This window comes from Gambusia affinis, linkage group LG02 (genome assembly GCF_019740435.1).
Source record: "Gambusia affinis linkage group LG02, SWU_Gaff_1.0, whole genome shotgun sequence".
NCBI classification, from domain to species: Eukaryota; Metazoa; Chordata; class Actinopteri; order Cyprinodontiformes; family Poeciliidae; genus Gambusia; species Gambusia affinis.
This window is the reverse complement of record NC_057869.1, coordinates 10037736-10055590: the sequence shown is the minus strand read 5'-3', so window position 1 is coordinate 10055590 and position 17855 is coordinate 10037736. Positions and strand designations below refer to the sequence as shown.

Genomic DNA, 17855 nt, shown 5'->3' with positions numbered 1-17855 from the left:
TCTTACACCCTAAGTGAGCCGAGGTCACATGGCAGCTGGACCCACCGGTGGGTCCGTCGGGTTCTAGAGGTTAATTATGTGCAATTTCACTTTGGTTAGCAAGTATTGACATTTTTTCTTTGCCCTTTTGTAGCATGACAAAGTAATTTTGCAAATGACGCTCTTTGCATCTTAAGATTTATCTTTAGGTCTGTATATAACAAAGTCACTGGACTTTTATGTAAAATAAATATTTTTACTTTTGATCTCAGGCATCACAAACTATGAGGAGTACTCTCTGATCCAGGAGACGGTGGAGGAAAAGAGGGAGGACGGGACGGGGACGCTGAAAAAGGACAGGACACTGCTGCGAGACGAGAGGAAGATGGAGAAACTGAAAGCCAAACTGCACACAGATGATGACTGTAAGTTTTAAAAAACAAGCAAACAAAAAACATTTTAACTGACATGGAAAGCTTCCCAACCTAAATGAAGTGGATCTCTTACATAATGCACTCATATGAGAACATGTCAGTTACTTATAAAGAATGGACTCCTTGTCTCTTGAAGACATTTCACTTCTCATCCAAACAGTTTCTTCAGTTCTGAACACAGGCTAGGAATAACTTCTGAATTGTAGTTTAGTCACTAGCCTTCCCTTCTACTCTGTTTGATATTTGTGTCGTTGTCATTCAAGTAACAAATAACTGAGTTGTTTTGGTCTCATCTTAAGAAATGGCTGGCTGTAAACCTGCCAAGAAAGAAGAGTCATGGCTGCTGTTTAGGTGTTAGAAAGATCATGACTTTCTGTGTCCATATATGGGAGCTCTACATCTAATATTCTTACTACTATTTGAATCTGAAAAGCTTTCCCATAAGGATGTGTTCAACCTTGCACACAAGCAGTCTCTTCTTCTCATAAACATTCACTGATCTAATTTATGTGGTAAGCGGATAGAAATGAATGTGTGATTCGCACTCCAATTAGATTTTTGTAAACTGGCTTTAATGTTATGACAAACGTTGCAGCAATTTGTTTCCCAGGATGTTTTCTGTACATTTTTGCTTCACAGTGCGAGGTAATAAATGTACACACAGGACAACACATTATTTAAATCTAGTGCATTAACAACAGCTCAAGCAAATGAAATCAGTTAACTTCATTTAATGTTGTGTTTTAGTGAACTGGCTGGACCACAGCAGAACATTTAGAGAACAGGGCGTGGACGAGAACGAGACTCTGCTGCTTAGACGCAAGTTCTTCTACTCAGACCAGAACGTTGACTCCAGAGACCCAGTCCAACTCAACCTGCTTTACGTACAGGTGAAGTGTTTAAGATGTATTTAATGTCCTTTGCAGTAAAAGACTGGCAGGAGTGATTTTTTATTTTTTATTTTTTTTGTTAAAAAAGGTCCACCAATTTGTGTTTTGTTGATCAAAATAATTATTTTTGAAAAATAAAGAAATATATAGGTACTTTTTATGTTACAAAGTCACAAAAATATGCATGCAAGTAATTTTAGGACAGCACAGCACTAAAGTTTCTCCTTTTTAAAAAAATAAAATTAACAAAAAAATATTATTTGTTGCTGTTGCAGGCACGAGATGACATCCTGAATGGTTCCCACCCTGTGTCTTTTGACAAAGCCTGTGAGTTTGGAGGCATTCAGGCCCAGATCCAGTTTGGACCTCACATAGAGCACAAACACAAGCCTGGATTCTTAGAGTGAGTATTTGACTTCATTTTATGATTTCTACGAAGATTCAAGATAAAAATAAAAAATAACATATTTAGAAATTTTTTTCCCCCATTAATGAAGTTCAAAGATTGTGGAGAAACTGTTTAACTCATCTTTGCTGCTTTAATTACATCCTCAAATGTATTTGATTTCTTTCAAAGTCTGAAAGAGTTCTTGCCCAAAGAGTACATAAAACAACGAGGAGCTGAGAAGAAAATATTTCAGGTGTGTGAATTTCATCCTCGTTTTAGTTTTCTTTTTATCTCAACAATGTTGTGTAAGTAATAATTTCCTCTAAACAAAATTAAACCTGCAGGAACACAAAAACTGTGGAGAAATGACAGAGATTGAAGCAAAAGTGAAGTATGTCAAACTGGCACGGTCTTTGCGAACGTACGGCGTCTCCTTCTTCCTCGTCAAGGTAAGTCTGAAGTTATGCACAAAATTTTGTGTTTTATGCTAAAAGATTCTGACGAGCTGCACGAAATACTATGAAATTGAAGCACAGAGTAAGAGAAGAAGTCAGTTGCAGGCAGTTCATGGTGGTGCTGGAAAGAAACTCTTCTGTCTGTGCAGCAGAGGAGGTTTCAGAGTGAATGTAGAGCGGTTGGAGTGACTGACAGGTAGTAGGGCACAATGTGCAGGTATATGTTCATTAGAGTCCAACTGGCAGCAGAATCCAAATGAATCCAGCAGACTTCTACTACTATGTACCATAAAGACAATATTCTGCATTACATCACTGAAAATCTTTCTATTAGCTGAAATTTATTTTTATTTTTTTTGACTATATCAGTCTTGCACTAATATTTCACACAAATAAGTTTTTTTTTCTTTTTTTATCTCATCGCCAGATAGTTTAATCTCTAGAAATTAGTTACAATGAGTAGGTATGAAGAATGAAATCACTTCCAATAGTAGATCACATGTTACAGTTTCTGCTCTGCCTTTTTATTCCTACTAAAAATACCACAGAAATCTAAAAGTGTCCTTTAACTTCTTGGTCCTCCATATGAATTCCCCTTGGACAGTTCAGCTTGGTATCTCCTTTTGTCTTTGAGTCTTTGGATCTTGAGGTTAATCCGGTGGAGCAGAAGCGTCTCTGAAACAACCCTGGAAAACTTCAGCCGGCGGCTTCTAACCTTTAACTCGCAGAAGCCTTCAGAGAGTTTACAGTCCCTGCAGGACTTCTGCACACCTCACCTCTTGGCCCTCACGTCACAGCCCATCACATTCTCTCGGCCTGCTCCCACTGGCTTCACTTCCACAAGAGGCCTTTGCTCGTTTTCCACACTGAAAACCCAAAAGCTTTTATGCATTTTAGAGAGGGTGTTTGCAATATGATATTGAAAGCTAAGAGAATTCAGAAAGAGATTTCAATCAGCTGATGTAACGATAAGGACACACATTTCTTTCTTTCTTTTTTTTTTTTTTTTTACTAATTAAGGCGGTTTCTATTTTTTCTTTGCTGCTTAGACTGATGTAAAGTTGTGCCACCAGTAAATAGATATGGAAACTAAATCAATCTCTTAAGTTTTTTTACATGAATTTCTGTCCTGTTTTCTGTCTGTAATCTCTCAGCTAAACATCATAAAGGCAATTCAAACTTGTAAGGATTTTAATTGACTCTTTATATTCGTGACTTTTTAAATTCACTCAAATAAAGTCATTTTGTATGCCATAAAATTCTTGGGTTCAAACAGATTTTATTGTTTTTATGTCATATTATAAATTTTAACCACATTTTGGATTTTTACTTACCTTAATGATAAAATTGAACAGAAATTAATGCTAGAATATATCCTTTTGTAACTTCACTCTGTTCTAATTTGCTAAGAGTCACCTCTACATTGTGTGTAATGTTTGAGGCTTAAATGTTATCTATTGATATGTCTGACTGAAGTAAAGTCTCTCTTTTTATTACAGGAAAAGATGAAGAGTAAGAACAAGCTGGTGCCTCGGCTCCTGGGGATCACCAAGGAGTCGGTGATGAGAGTGGATGAGAAGACCAAAGATGTGGTTCAGGAATGGCCTCTCACTACGGTGAAGAGGTGGGCTGCGTCGCCCAAGAGCTTTACGCTGGTAAGGCCGCCACACGCCCACGTTCTGTCCAGAGGCAGAATGAGAAAAGCTGCACACACCGCAGAGCCAGCTATACTACACATTTATCACATGACTACTTTTTATAGTCTGACAAAGTAGGTAATCTAGCTCTATTATTTTGCAAGTCTGGATAAGAACTGGAAAAAAGAATGGAGTCTGGAAAAGGTTTGAGTTTCTACACTGTTATGTCCTGGGCAATCTGAAGGTAGATCTAAAATTATTTGACCTTGTTTTATATTTAGATGACCTCTTTCAATAATTGATTTCCACATCAAAAATAAAGTTTTATTCATTTCATTTATTACAGATAAATTCACACACAAAAAAATTGAATTTTGATGGTAGTTCATATTGTAGACGTTCATACAAATCTTTGGGATATTTTATTTACAAAATAAAGTTATCAAAGATCACAAATTGACTTAGAGGAGTATTGATTGAAAATCCAGTATTTTAGATTTTAGCATGATGAGCAAAGTAGCGTGCAGTTACCAAAACCCAAAATTAAAATAGGACCTGCTGAATCGGACTGAATCGTCTTGTTTTGTGATTTGTGAATCTTACCAATAATAAAACTCATCAAAGTAAATATTTTGTGTTCAAAAGTCCAGAGGATTATAAAGAAAACTGATGGAAATATGTTTAAGTTCTAACTTAATTTTGTAAATTTTAAAAAAATCGTTGTGAACCCTGATTCTGACTTTTCTGCCTTAGAGATTTTTATTTTTACTTTTTATGTTGCGTATTGCTCACTTTTCATTCGTCTCCTTCAGTCCTCTGAACAAACTCTTTTCTCTTTGCTGCCAATATCTCTCCTTTGTGTCAGCACTCAGAGGCCCAGCCACTAAACACGGCTTTAGTGTTGTAGGTGTGTTGGATCTCTGTTCCAGCTCGATTAACACAGCCTATTGTGTGGAGGCTAATTTTCTGGAGTGCTTTTAACCATTTAGGCTGTCTGTATTGGGGTCACTGATTTAGAGGTTGTTTAGCTTCTCTCTGTTTACCCTTTTGCATATTTTTTTTTTTGTGGAAAGATGCTAAAAATAAGTGAAAGCTGCAGCTAAATCTTTCCTCATGGAAGCAGTTAGTTTTCCTGCATTAAGGTTTACCTCCAGAACGGCTCTCGGGTTAATCTGACTCTCTGCCGCAGCTTCATATCAGCCAACACAATGTGCGGTGCTCATCTGAGTCGAGCCGTCTCCACGGATTCACTTTAATCCTCCCAGAAAATCCTCAGCCTGTATACCGTACATGCTCTGCTTTCGGCTACTCCTTTTACAATTTCACACAAATCGGATGTTTCACTCTGTGGATGCGTTTCTGCAGGACTTTGGGGAGTACCAGGAGAGCTACTACTCAGTGCAGACCACCGAAGGGGAACAGATCTCTCAGCTCATCGCCGGTTATATTGATATCATCCTCAAAAAGGTGAGACATTCATCACTGGAGACCCGTAATCCTGATGTTTTAGTATTCTCCTGAGGGCTACGTGTTTTCGGCTTTGCGGGTGATTGATGGAGACCATGCCGCTCTGTCATGCTGCTGTAGTTAAATGAAAAGTAGCAGAGGAAGGCTGGCATCCTATAGTGCTGGTATACAGCAGGAGCTCATATCTTAAGCCCAAAGTAAAATCTGAAATGTATGTCTGGGTATCTGAATGTGTGATTTATTGAATTTTTTTTAGGCAAGTTGAAGATCTTGGCTCATCTTATGATTTGTTGTCCTCTTTCCAACTAAACAGGGCTTAACTAAACCACAGTCTGATTTCCTGCTTTTCTTCTGTGTTTGCCTCTCTCCTGCAGAAGCAAAGCAAGGACCGGTTTGGATTAGAGGGTGATGAGGAGTCAACCATGCTGGAGGAATCGGTTTCCCCTAAAAAGTATGGAAATCAGACCTTTTCGGTTTATATTTGAAGCATGGCTTGAAACTTGCCATTTCTTCATGTGTGCATTTTGCTGATTGAGTTGAACAACAAAAAGAATCGCTTAACTGTATTCTCTTTATAAAACATACATATCCCAGTTTAAATGGGAACATTATGATGATGTTGAACACATAACCAGTACATAACAAAGCTATGTACACATCACTCTAACAAGCCACTACAACAGCTTTAACATCCTTCTATCTACCTGGACTACATTTTGACACGGAGAACACATGCCTGACATTTTTCATCCTTCTGTGGGAGGAACATTGCCTCATTTAGCCTCAGGTAAAACTGTGTTTCTGTCCATTCAACTGATAGTTTTCCTGCTTTCAGCATTTTACAACATTTATACTTCTATACACCACCCCCCCATCTCTATGCAAAGGCAACAATCTGTAACACTGCAGAAACATTGCACACCCAACTTTGCAAGTCTGTTCTGCAGCAAAACAAATAAGCCTTTGTTTGCTGAAGGTGGAAAGATTTTTCCCTGTCTGTCTTTATTGTGTTTAAGGTCTTTGTGGCTGATGTGTAAAATCCAAACTACCTCGGTATGATTATGAACGTGTCCAGTTAAAAACATAATTCTAGAACGATCTATTTTGATGGTTTGCTTCTTTCAGAAAACGTTTTTAAAGGATTTAACTTGCAGAATTATTCAGACTAAACGAGTGTTTCCCCGTTTTTTTCCCATTACAGCCAAAAGCTTTATGTATTATGGTGGGATTTTATGTGGTAGATAAACACAAGATAGCTCATAAAATGTGAAATGGAAGTTAAATGGTGCAAAGTCTCTCAAAATTGAATACATTAAAATCTAACAGATGTGCCCAGATTTGTATTGAGCCTTCTAACTTTGAAGGGATGTAGCTATGATAGACTTTATTAAGGTAAATCAGTTAGTCCATCTGTGTGTCATTTATTCTTAGCCTAAGAGGAGCTTTTCTTTGAAGGGTTCTCTCACGCTGTGGGAACACAGGAAACAAATGAAACAAAATTTATAAAAGTGCTGTGGAGGAAAACTAACAATACTGTCTTGTCAGTGAAACACGGTGGAGGCAGCATCATGCTGTAGGACAGAGTTGTGAAACGCATTTTCACGTCGGGCCACATCCAAATTACAAAATTCCTCAAAGGGACAGAGGTGGGACAATGTATTGATAAAATTAGTATTTCATAAAATGTAAAAAAAAAAATAAAAAAAATAGTAGCTTTTCACATTGGGTCATGTACAAATGAAAAGCGACTTGATTCGACTGATAAAATAATACTTAAGCACACAAATGTTGACGTTCAATTTATGAGCGCCACATGAATAATTGGTGGGCTGGATTTGGTTAGAATATGCAGAAGACTTGAGACTGGGACAGAGGTTTACCTTCCAACAGGAAAAAAAATCCCTAGCGATACAGCAGTAAGCTACAGTGGAAAGTGTAGGTGTTAGAACAAAGTCCTGACCTAAATCAAGTTAAAAACATTTTTGCAAGGCTTATAAGTGTAACTTTGTGGTTGTTACATGAAATTTGTGAAAAAGTCTGAGTAACATTTTTGCATGGTACTTCAAAAAACATTGTCAAGCAAGCATCAGCCTTCGACATCATTATGCTGCACGGCTGTAGACTGATGGTGCTCATGTTGTACTCTTGCAGGTCCACGATACTTCAGCAGCAGTTTAACCGCGTGGGTCAGGTGAACCAAAGCTCTGTGGCGTTGCCGGGAGTGATCCGCTCTGGCTCTATTGGCACCGAGTCGCCCAGCATGGGCACCATGCCGTCCCCTCAGCAGCAGATCACCATGGGTCAGATGCACCGTGGCCACATGCCTCCACTGGTACAACATTAGATGTTGTGTGGTGTCTTAAAGTGCTTAACAGATTTTTTTTTCATTTCTCATTATTAGTTTGTAATATGTCACCTCAGGAGACTGTAAGCTAATTAGCTTCTCATAAATTGTTTGTATGCAGAGTTCAGCGCAGCAGGCTCTGATGGGAACCATCAACACCAGCATGCAAGCTGTTCAAAAAGCCCAAATAGACCTGGGAGAGGTTGACGACCTCCCGCCGCTGGGGCAGGATATGGTAGAGTGACTCTCTCGCACCCAAAGGAGCATAAAGCGTTTATTCACAGCAGTGATGAAACCTGCTGAATGTGCTCACGTCCCAAAAAATTTCTGTAATCTCCGCTTAGGCCTCCAAAGTATGGATCCAGAACAAGATGGACGAATCGAAACATGAGATCCACTCGCAGGTTGATGCCATCACTGCAGGAACAGCTTCTGTTGTGAACCTCACAGCCGGTCAGTGCTCCTTGACTCAACAGAAATCATATTACGGTTTTTTTTGTTTTATTTTACTGTATCTCTAGCATTTCTGAAAAATTATGTATATTTTTTTAGTAAGTCCAATTTTTTTATTAATAGCAGTACATGTCAATAGGCTTAACCCACATTTTTACAAGTGCGTTTAAGGCATAGTGTGTTCTGCAGTTAAAATTATTTGGCCAGTTTGTTTGGGTAAAGTAGAACTTTTCCATCAGGCTGCTGTTTGTTAGAAGCCATGTAAAATCTAATAGTTCCCTCATATCCTCCTGTGGTTTGGAGAATGAGGGAGAAAGTGGCCTGGCAGCCTGCAAACTACTCCATCTAAAAAAAAAAATTCACTTCCTCCCCCCGCCCATCTCTTTTGTCAACTGTAAGTTTGTGCAAGGTCTCTCACAAACTCCCTACAAGTAAACGATTTTGTGCTTTGTTTTACATTTACCTCATGTTGTCTTTCCCTATTTCCTCCCAGGTGATCCCACTGACACAGACTACACCGCTGTGGGCTGCGCCATCACCACCATTTCCTCCAATCTGACGGAAATGTCAAAGGGTGTGAAACTGCTGGCCGCGCTGATGGAGGACGATGTGGGAGGAGGTAACGACCTGATGAAGGCTGCCAGGACGCTCGCAGGTGCCGTGTCCGACCTCCTGAAGGCCGTGGAGCCGACCTCCGGAGAGGTGAGAGATGGAGTCTCAAAGTTTCAGACTTAGATTGGGTCTCTTCCCTCGTACTTGAAATCTATCCTCTTCACACCTTCATTAAAAGTACATTATCAGACTGAAACTGTTTAATTTGCGGGAAACGGGCATCCCTTCTGACTTGAATTCAAGCAGCAAAACAAACTCCTCAGCTGTTGTATTTCAGACCTGATGTCAAACGGCCAGCCGAAGGCTAATTAAATTTGTCGCCAAGCAGCTGCATCCCGAGACGACTCGTCTTCTCTTAATAATTCTGTCTCTGCTTGTCCAAATCCTAACCCAATTATTTGAACATCCTCTTTTGCTTGCCTCCGGCTAACTGAAAATGTCTTGGAGATCAAAATAAAGATTCAAGGCCTCTTTAAATCATCAATCCTGGAGCTGGTTTAAAATTACTGCAGGGAACAAAGGCTCGTTTTTCAAAATGTCCATTTTGATGGTTTTATCAAAGCCTGTTTGGTTGTGTTTAAATCTTCAGTATTTGTCTGACAGCCAGTTTTTAAAGCCACAAATGGTGAAATAAATGACAGTGATACTATTATAATCCGGGGTAGTAGAAGAGATTCAAATGCGACTCCAGGTCCTGATTGATCTTTTTCTGTTTGTGTGACTTTAGACCAGACAAACAGTGCTGACCGCTGCAGGTAGCATCGGTCAGGCCAGTGGAGACCTCCTGCGACAGATCGGTGAGAATGAGACAGACGAGAGGTTCCAGGTAACTCATCAGCTTTCATTTTATCATCCTGCTATAGATGTCTGATGAATATGAAGAAAGAAAAAAGTTTATCAATGTGCATATCATTTTCACTGATGTAGCTGGACACAATGCATGAAAAGTAAAAGAATTGCCATTAAAAAAAGGTGTTTTTTTTTTTTTCTTTTTTTGTAATTTTTTTTCTGCTTTACATGAACATTTTCGAAGTGCTTGTGCAAATATTTGGTGAGCTCTTATTTTCATCTGTGATTACAGGATGTCTTGATGAATTTGGCCAAAGCGGTGGCCAACGCGGCGGCCATGTTGGTGCTGAAGGCCAAGAATGTCGCTCAAGTTGCAGAGGACACGGTCCTGCAGAATCGGGTCATTGCTGCCGCCACACAGTGCGCCCTCTCCACCTCCCAACTTGTGGCTTGTGCAAAGGTACAAGAATGAACATTTTACAAACAGACCTCAATACATCAGAACATGATCTACAAGTTAATTTGTTTTAGTAATTTGATTTAAAAAATATATGTATATTCTGTATATGGTGATTTTCTGTGTTGATGAAGTGCTTTATTGGTGTTGTGTAACTTTTCAGAGAAGCTGCATTTTGAGTTATTAGCTGTAATGAATATCACCCTGGCTAGAGAATTTACATTAAATGAGTGTCACTTGATGGAAGGAAATACTGAAATAAATTAGATTTCAAAGCTGTTCTAATTTAATGAGTAGCACTTTTATACTAACATTACATAATAATAAAATCTAGGCAATTAAGTAAATTAAAGAAAACGAGCATGTTTAAGTATTGGAGATCTTCGCATTTATCTTTTTTTTTTTTTGAAAAGTGAATGTATGATGATGCAGTTAAACACTGTGCTCTCATGATTTGTGCTCTTTCCTAGTCATATGGCCCACATGTGTGTAATTAGTGTAAATGCTCTGCTGACTTTGAGTCAGAACAGTTTCATTTATTAGCTGCAGTGTGCTGAGATTATCACAATCCCTGTCCAATCGTTTTTTTCTCTCTTGGATCGTTGCTTTGTTTCACTTTAAGCTGAAAAATCAAGATGATTTGAGTGTTTGATTAACATCAAAACGAGGAGCTTCAATGTTTTAACAAGAGGAAAGTTTTCCATCCAGTGATGATAATTCGTCCGCTGCTGGTGACAGAACTTAAATATGTCCGTATTTCTCAGTGACAGCTTTAATACTTTTAATCCTTTGGTTGTTTCAGGTGGTGAGTCCGACCATCAGCTCTCCGGTTTGTCAGGAGCAGTTGATCGAAGCCGGGAAACTGGTGGACCGCTCGGTGGAGAGCTGTGTCCAGGCCTGTCTCTCAGCCACCGAGGACGGGGAGCTGCTTAAACAGGTCAGCTTGATTCATGGACAGATATACAACAAATCTATCTTTTTTTTTTTTTTTTACCTTTTTATTAGTATTAGTTCTAATATTAACATTACAGGCTGCAATGGGACACCTTTGTTTAATCAAACAGGAAGTTTGACAGGTACTTTGGTCTTGTTTCCTGAAGGTGAGCGCAGCAGCAAGTGTTGTGAGTCAGGCGCTGGCAGATCTTCTGCAACATGTCCGTCAGTACACTGCCAGAGGAGAGCCAATCGGGCGCTACGACCAGGCCACAGACACCATCATGACCGTCACAGAGAGCATCTTTACTTCCATGGGAGACGCAGGTGAGTCTGAAACAAACATAAACCAGCAGCAAGATGCTGTAAAATGAAATAAAAACGTATAAAGATGTTTTTACTAAGATTTTATGTGTAAAACTATTCCCTGGTTTTTACATACACATGAATAATAAAGCCAAAATGGTCAGGCCGTAGGGGGCGACACATGACTGAGCGGTAGAGCGGGCGCACCATTTGGAGAGGTTACAGTAGTCAAAAAATAAATAAATAAAATATGATAGTCGGGCCATGTGTGGGAAATGTATTTCTAAGAGTTCTGAGTATCATTTCTGATATTTTTTTAATTAGTGCAGCAATTTAAAAAAAAAATCTTGCTGGGAAAATAGTTTTCAAACACAACACTCCTATTTTTAATGCTCTTCACAGGGAAAGATGCTTCTTTTAGATACATTTGATCCATAAATATGCATAAACATCTTTATTTGCCCATATGGATTCTAACTGAAAGACTTTGATTGTTCAATCTATGTTTGTGTACATTCAGAATATTCACTAAGAAAGAATCATCTGAGCTCTTGGTTAGTAGTTTCTGAAGATGCCTTGTTGTGGCTTTACTCCCATCCCGGCCCGTCTTCTCCTCAGCTTTACTGACACTGTGATGGGTTTGAAGTGACTGCTGTCAGCTGAAAGCACAGAGAAAAGCTGACAGTCATGTTAACAAGTCTGACAGTAGAAAAAGACCAGAGGGAAGGAAGAAGATGCACAAAGAATGTTGTTGGCCTGGAGGTCAAACAAGGAAATGGATCGACCCAATAAGATCCATCTGATATCTGCAGACTGTTGGATTGAAACTGCCTCCTCTGTCCCGCCTGATGGTAAAAGAGAGACAACAACTTTAATAGATTACAGCAGAAACATCATCACTGTTTGATACTTCAATTTATTTACTTCTGGTCAGGTTCTACAGAGAACCTGTGTGGTATTGTGAAGACTATGATAAGGGACACCAGATCCAACAATGGAGATGAACTGGAGGCTGCTGCTAAGCAACCTGGGCTTCTTCTAAACCTCAGCCGAGCTGCAGACTAGCTGCTTCCACGTCAGGCTGCATCGAAGCAGTGATTAATGCAAAACGAGCCCCTGAGAACCGTCAGGTGCTTATTTAGTACATTGTATAGACACCATTTTCTGTAGGTCAATTTTTCTGTATTAAAATATGTATTTGCATTGGTCCTGTGTAAGATCGGAGAAACTGCTTTTTGGTTTTCATTTGCTACAAACTAGATTTATCAAACTCACTCTGGCAAAAAATAATCACTGTTTGTAATAACTCAGTACAAGTGCCACTTTTATAATTGAATTACTGAAATAAATTTGATTTTTAATGACATTCTAATCAATTTAGATGTTCCCGTGGCTTAGTGGATTTGTTGTAAATTAGATTGTTTTCAGCTACAAATTTGACTATATTAATTATAATTGAACCATAATGAATATCCCTGTATTTAGCACGTCAAAAAGACTCCTGCTACATGTAGCTGATTAACAGCAGCCATGGTGGCGACAGTATGGCCAATGACTTAAAAAAACAAACAAAGAAAGGGTTTTTAGACTTGTTTTAGACAGTGACTCGGTGTATACTGTGGCCAATGATGTCAGTTGTTTGTGGTCAGCTATGTGTAAAGTTTTGAAGCAGGCACTGGCAAAAGGAAACGGTTGTGAAAGTGCGAGAAGACATCAGGATGTTCAGATAGCCAACAAAAAGCCAAAGAAAACAGTTATTGGAAACGGGAAGGACTGGGCCCTGGAAAACTGGATTCAGATTCAGAAAACTTAACATTAAACATTAACGCTTCAGTTTAAGGAGCTGGTACTTTGTGGTAATTGTGAACATCTTCTAAACTCAGTCTCTTTCTTCACCTGCATTCATTTTTGTCTGCGTCGCCATACAGGAGAGATGGTTCGGCAGGCTCGGGTTTTGGCTCAGGCTACCTCAGACCTGGTGAATGCCATGAGGTCTGATGCTGAGGTCGAGGTGGACGTGGACAACTCCAAGAAGCTGCTGGCAGCTGCCAAACTGCTGGCAGACGCCACTGCAAGGATGGTAGAGGCAGCAAAGGTGAGCAGCTTGGAAGACAAAAAAACTATTGGTAGACAGTTATGTCTTGTTTTTTGTGGCAAAAAAAGATGTAACGTTAAAATGTATGGAAAAAAATGCAGATAAAAGTATGTTTTTGTGACTTCAAATTGTTTTAAAAATTATGAACTGAAATAGTTATTTGTTGATGTGTGTCCACTTCAGAAATGTCTCAAGGTTAAAACATCTTTTTTTAAGGCTTTCATTCTTAAGGCCATCTTAGGGACTAATAGGTTGATGACAGGGGTGGCATTTTTCAAAACCAGCTCTCTGCTTATCTGGTGACCTTTTCTAAGACAGCAGGGAAGAAAATGCAGAACCAGGAACCACAGCAGTAATGTGGTGTGAAAAATGGGACTGAGAATGACACATAGGTGCAGAAGTCTGCTTTGTCCTGTTAGTGTCTTCTCTGTTTCTTGATAAAAAATGACATTTAAAGCATCTGCGGGTTCAAAAACAAAGCATTGTACAAAACGACTTTTGTTTATTTATCAGTTTGTTTGTTTTGCATGAAAGCTTAAGAAGCAAACCTGCAGTGTCTTATATAGTCTGGCATTTGTTTTTCCTAATTTTTCAGATCTGGATGAATTCAGAAAAATATTTATATGAAAATGTTTTGGTTTTTTTGGGGTTTTTTTTACTTCTACCTTTTTAACTGTAGGACAAAAGTCTATTAATGCCTACTTGTCACATTAGTTCATATTAATTTGACATGCTTTATCTTTGATCTACTCATCTGTATTTTTATTTCAATCTTTTGACTATTAAATTAAGCCTCAAGATTTTTTTATGGAACCTAAAGTCAAGAATTCTATACTGTTCAAAAAGATTCAAGCTTAATTATTTTTCCTCAAGTAACCAAGATGTGCAAAAGTTTGCATTAAAATCAAATCTTTGAAAGTGTGGACATTTATCATCAAATATGGTGGGTCCAGTTGCCGTGCAGTGTCAGATTTTGCTGCTCCAACCACACATGTTCCCATTTATTATTTCCAATGAAAAAGTGACAGGATATGTAAATAAAATTATTTTACTTAATTATTATTGACTGTCTAACTTCATAAACTAATGTTAACCTTTGCAGATGCAGACTTCTTGCTTGGAAACAGCACTTTGCTGTATAAAGACATCTTAGAACTGAATTATTGATAAAAGCAATAATTCAATTCTCAGTCAATGCAGAAATAAGCTGAATCAATACAGGATTTAGTCACTCCGTGCTTTTTATTACATCTCATATTTTTAGAGCAGCAAGATTAAAAGTAAAAGAACCATTTCCTCAGACTTGTCTCCCTCGCTGCTCCATCCATCTGCTCTCTCCCCACATCAGTCTCATAATCTGTCGACAGGATTGCTCGCCGATATTAATAACGCTTCTCTTCCTCCGTGGAAATGAAATGATGCCCTCCAGCTGGTTTGCAGAGTTTGATGCCAGATTTCTCACCGTCACAGCTGTATATTTAGTTGTGTTAATGGAGGCCGAGGCCCACAGTTGATTTGGCAACTAATTATTAATTTGATTCACTTCATTTATTTCTCTGTGTTGGCATTTAAAAATTGTCAGGCTAAGATCTGCTGTATTCACTTTTAAGCAGATTTGTAGTTTTGCAGGGTTTTTTTCCCAGTGAGGACATTTGACTTCAATTTAGACGTTTATTTTTTATACTGCAGCTTGTCAAGCAATAAAACATGGAAATGTTGTCATTGTTTGCAGAAAGTTTAACAATTACCCTAATGATGTGTTTCTATGCAAAGCCATGTTCCCAGTTATTAACTTAATAGCCACAGGTTTTTTCTACAGCGTTCTAAGTGTTAGCTTTCAAAAATTCAGCAATCTGCTCTCTTGAATAAAAATAAAACAGAGAGCGAAAGGAAATCAGTTCCTTTTGCTTTCATTCCCTTCGTTTATATTATATCTATTATAAACAGATATAAAATATCTGTTTATAGTATAAACAGATATTTATTTTTAATATTTGCTGATCTATTAAAATTAGATTTTAGCACTTGGTTGGGGCTCTTTTAGCTTGAATTACTGCATGAATGCTTCACAGTCCTAAAGACTGGTTGTCCCTCTTGCTTATGCAGTTTTTTTCTTTCACTTAACTTTCCAAATTAAATGCTTGGATACAGTAAGCATATAAGGATACAGCACTAACCCATCTTCCCTTTGGTTATGTAACCTCACAATTCTGTATAAAAAATTTATCTTATTTAATTATCTAATTGGTCTTATTCAGTATTCACATTTGTAGAGAAACTGAAATCAAGCTTTTCCTTAGCCGTGAGCCATAATATCAAATCAGAACAAATGAATCCTTGAAATGCATCAGTCTGTATATAATGAATCTATATCGCATAGAAGCTTCACTTTTTGGCAATCTAATTTACTAGGTTGCAGATGGATATACCGTGGTGTGTGTTTTCAGGGTGCAGCTGCGTACCCAGAGAATGAGGACCAGCAGCAGAGGCTGAGGGAGGCTGCTGAGGGCCTGCGGGTGGCCACCAACGCTGCGGCTCAGAACGCCATCAAGAAGAAGCTCATCAACAGGCTGGAGGTTCGCAAGGCAAAATCAAACCTCAAAAACAGACATATATCTGTCTTACCAAAAATATTTTAGTTGTAAATGTTTTTATTTTTAATAATTACAAATATGTTTTTTGAACAGACTGTTGGTAATTTCATTTTTCTGATCTAGTACTTTTTGCAGATTTGCTTTTTGCACGTTGAATTCTCTGCTAAATACCATTACTTTGGTGTAATGTTCAACTTCACAGGTTTTGTTACAGCTTCTATCCTTATATTTAGTCACTTTTCTGCATGCATGCATGCATTATATTTCCCCTTTTAGAAATGAAGCAACATAAGAAGGCTTTGAAGTAGAAAAATAAGAAGGAATCTTTCTATAGTTCTTTATCCCGACAACATGTATTCTGGTGAAATATTTTGGTTTTCGCTTGAAAAATAAATGTCATGTTTTCTACACTGAATATTTAGTGACAGAGCTGGGAAATGGCAGTGTTGATATTTAGAGGTGCCTATCTAGGTGTCTACTTTTTGATTGCGTTTTAAACGTGAATATTTATTTTATCTCCTCAGAACGCCGCCAAGCAAGCTGCGGCTGCAGCCACACAGACCATCGCTGCGGCGCAGAACGCTGCCGCCTCCAACAAGAATACAGCAGCTCACCAGCAGCTGGTGCAGAGCTGTAAGGTGAGGATTAGAGCAGACAGACAAGTGCATTTATGACGTCTGTTATTTTTTTATTTAATAAGTCTCCTTCAAACCTTTTATTAGCTCTTTGATCTGCCTTCTTGGGTTTTTATAAAGTTATATAACAGGATTTTAACTGCAGCATTGATTGTGTGTTTGTGTGACCACAGGCTGTTGCAGACCACATCCCCCAGCTCGTCCAGGGAGTCCGAGGCAGCCAGGCAAAACCAGAGGACCTGAGTGCCCAGTTGGCCCTTATCATTGCCAGCCAGAACTTCCTGCAGGTACAGCATGCTACGGCCTCAGCACTTCTAACTTCACTTGCCTAAGGACCTCTAGAAACTTCATATTCCCAAACTCTTCCCCAAATAACTTCAGTCCCACATTAGGAACCAGGCTGAAATTATAAATAGTGCTTCTGTCATGGGAGGTCCCGTTAAAGTAGGCCTGTAACCTCTTTTTTGTTTAAAGAAACATTAATAGTGTTGTCTTCTTAATGCTTCAGGGCTGCATGACGTGAAACTTCTGACAATGAAATGAGCACGATACAGGACTATTTCATTCAAGCAAAATCTTTTTAGTGAGCATTTATTTAGTTGGAATCGGGAAAATAATGCATCTGCTTTTCGTTCTGCAGCCTGGTAGTAAGATGGTGACCTCGGCCAAGTCATCTGTTCCCACAGTGACCGATCAGGCCGCGGCCATGCAACTGGGTCAGTGTGCCAAAAACCTGGCCACCTGCCTGGCTGAGCTCAGGACATCTGTACAGAAGGTAGAGCAAAGAGAAACCCGCCAAAACAACACAGTTTAATCCTGCAAGTAAAATCTCAACAGGAACCTTCAATAAATTGAAACATTTGCATTTACAAATGACACATTTTAAAATGTTGGAGTATCTGGACGTACAGTAACACATGATTCCTGGAGCTGCATTAGAAGGCTGAATATTCCCTTCCAGGCTCATGAAGCTTGTGGCCCCATGGAGATCGACTCGGCGCTCACCGCCATCCAGACCCTGAGAAGCGAACTGCAAGACGCAAAGCTGGCTGCAGCAAACACCCAGCTCAAACCTCTGCCTGGAGAATCGGTACGAGACATTCTCGACCCAAGAAAAGAGGTTCAAGGGGGATTTTCCTCCAAACACAAAACCTCCCCCACCTCAGCTAACTTTTTTTTGTTTCCACCTTTCTTCTTGTTGTAGTTGGAGAAATGTGCTCAGGATCTGGGCAGCACCTCAAAGGCTGTGGGATCCTCCATGGCTCAGCTGCTTACATGTGCAGCTCAAGGAAATGAGCATTACACTGGTTGGTTCTGCAAATTGCACACTTTTTTGTAGCCAGAAAATAATGCTACAAACTTGCCTGCTACTTCATTTAGAAGACAT

General features: G+C 39.0%; 1 protein-coding gene across 4 annotated transcripts in view; it reads left to right on the top strand.

Moving 5' to 3' along the window:
* The window catches only part of tln2a (talin 2a), a 79184-nt gene that overhangs the window by 41598 nt on the left and 19731 nt on the right, over window positions 1-17855 (top strand). For all 4 annotated transcript variants that reach the window (XM_044139935.1, XM_044139944.1, XM_044139917.1 and 1 more), the window contains 23 exons: window positions 252-404; window positions 1161-1303; window positions 1579-1706; window positions 1881-1944; window positions 2036-2140; window positions 3646-3801; window positions 5149-5250; window positions 5625-5701; window positions 7402-7582; window positions 7716-7829; window positions 7939-8047; window positions 8541-8749; window positions 9387-9485; window positions 9741-9908; window positions 10708-10842; window positions 11006-11165; window positions 13073-13239; window positions 15687-15815; window positions 16358-16471; window positions 16642-16755; window positions 17109-17243; window positions 17430-17558; window positions 17673-17775. In XM_044139935.1, the coding sequence (XP_043995870.1) occupies window positions 252-404; window positions 1161-1303; window positions 1579-1706; window positions 1881-1944; window positions 2036-2140; window positions 3646-3801; window positions 5149-5250; window positions 5625-5701; window positions 7402-7582; window positions 7716-7829; window positions 7939-8047; window positions 8541-8749; window positions 9387-9485; window positions 9741-9908; window positions 10708-10842; window positions 11006-11165; window positions 13073-13239; window positions 15687-15815; window positions 16358-16471; window positions 16642-16755; window positions 17109-17243; window positions 17430-17558; window positions 17673-17775 (2994 nt within the window). The remainder of the gene's footprint in view (window positions 1-251; window positions 405-1160; window positions 1304-1578; window positions 1707-1880; window positions 1945-2035; window positions 2141-3645; window positions 3802-5148; window positions 5251-5624; window positions 5702-7401; window positions 7583-7715; window positions 7830-7938; window positions 8048-8540; window positions 8750-9386; window positions 9486-9740; window positions 9909-10707; window positions 10843-11005; window positions 11166-13072; window positions 13240-15686; window positions 15816-16357; window positions 16472-16641; window positions 16756-17108; window positions 17244-17429; window positions 17559-17672; window positions 17776-17855) is intronic.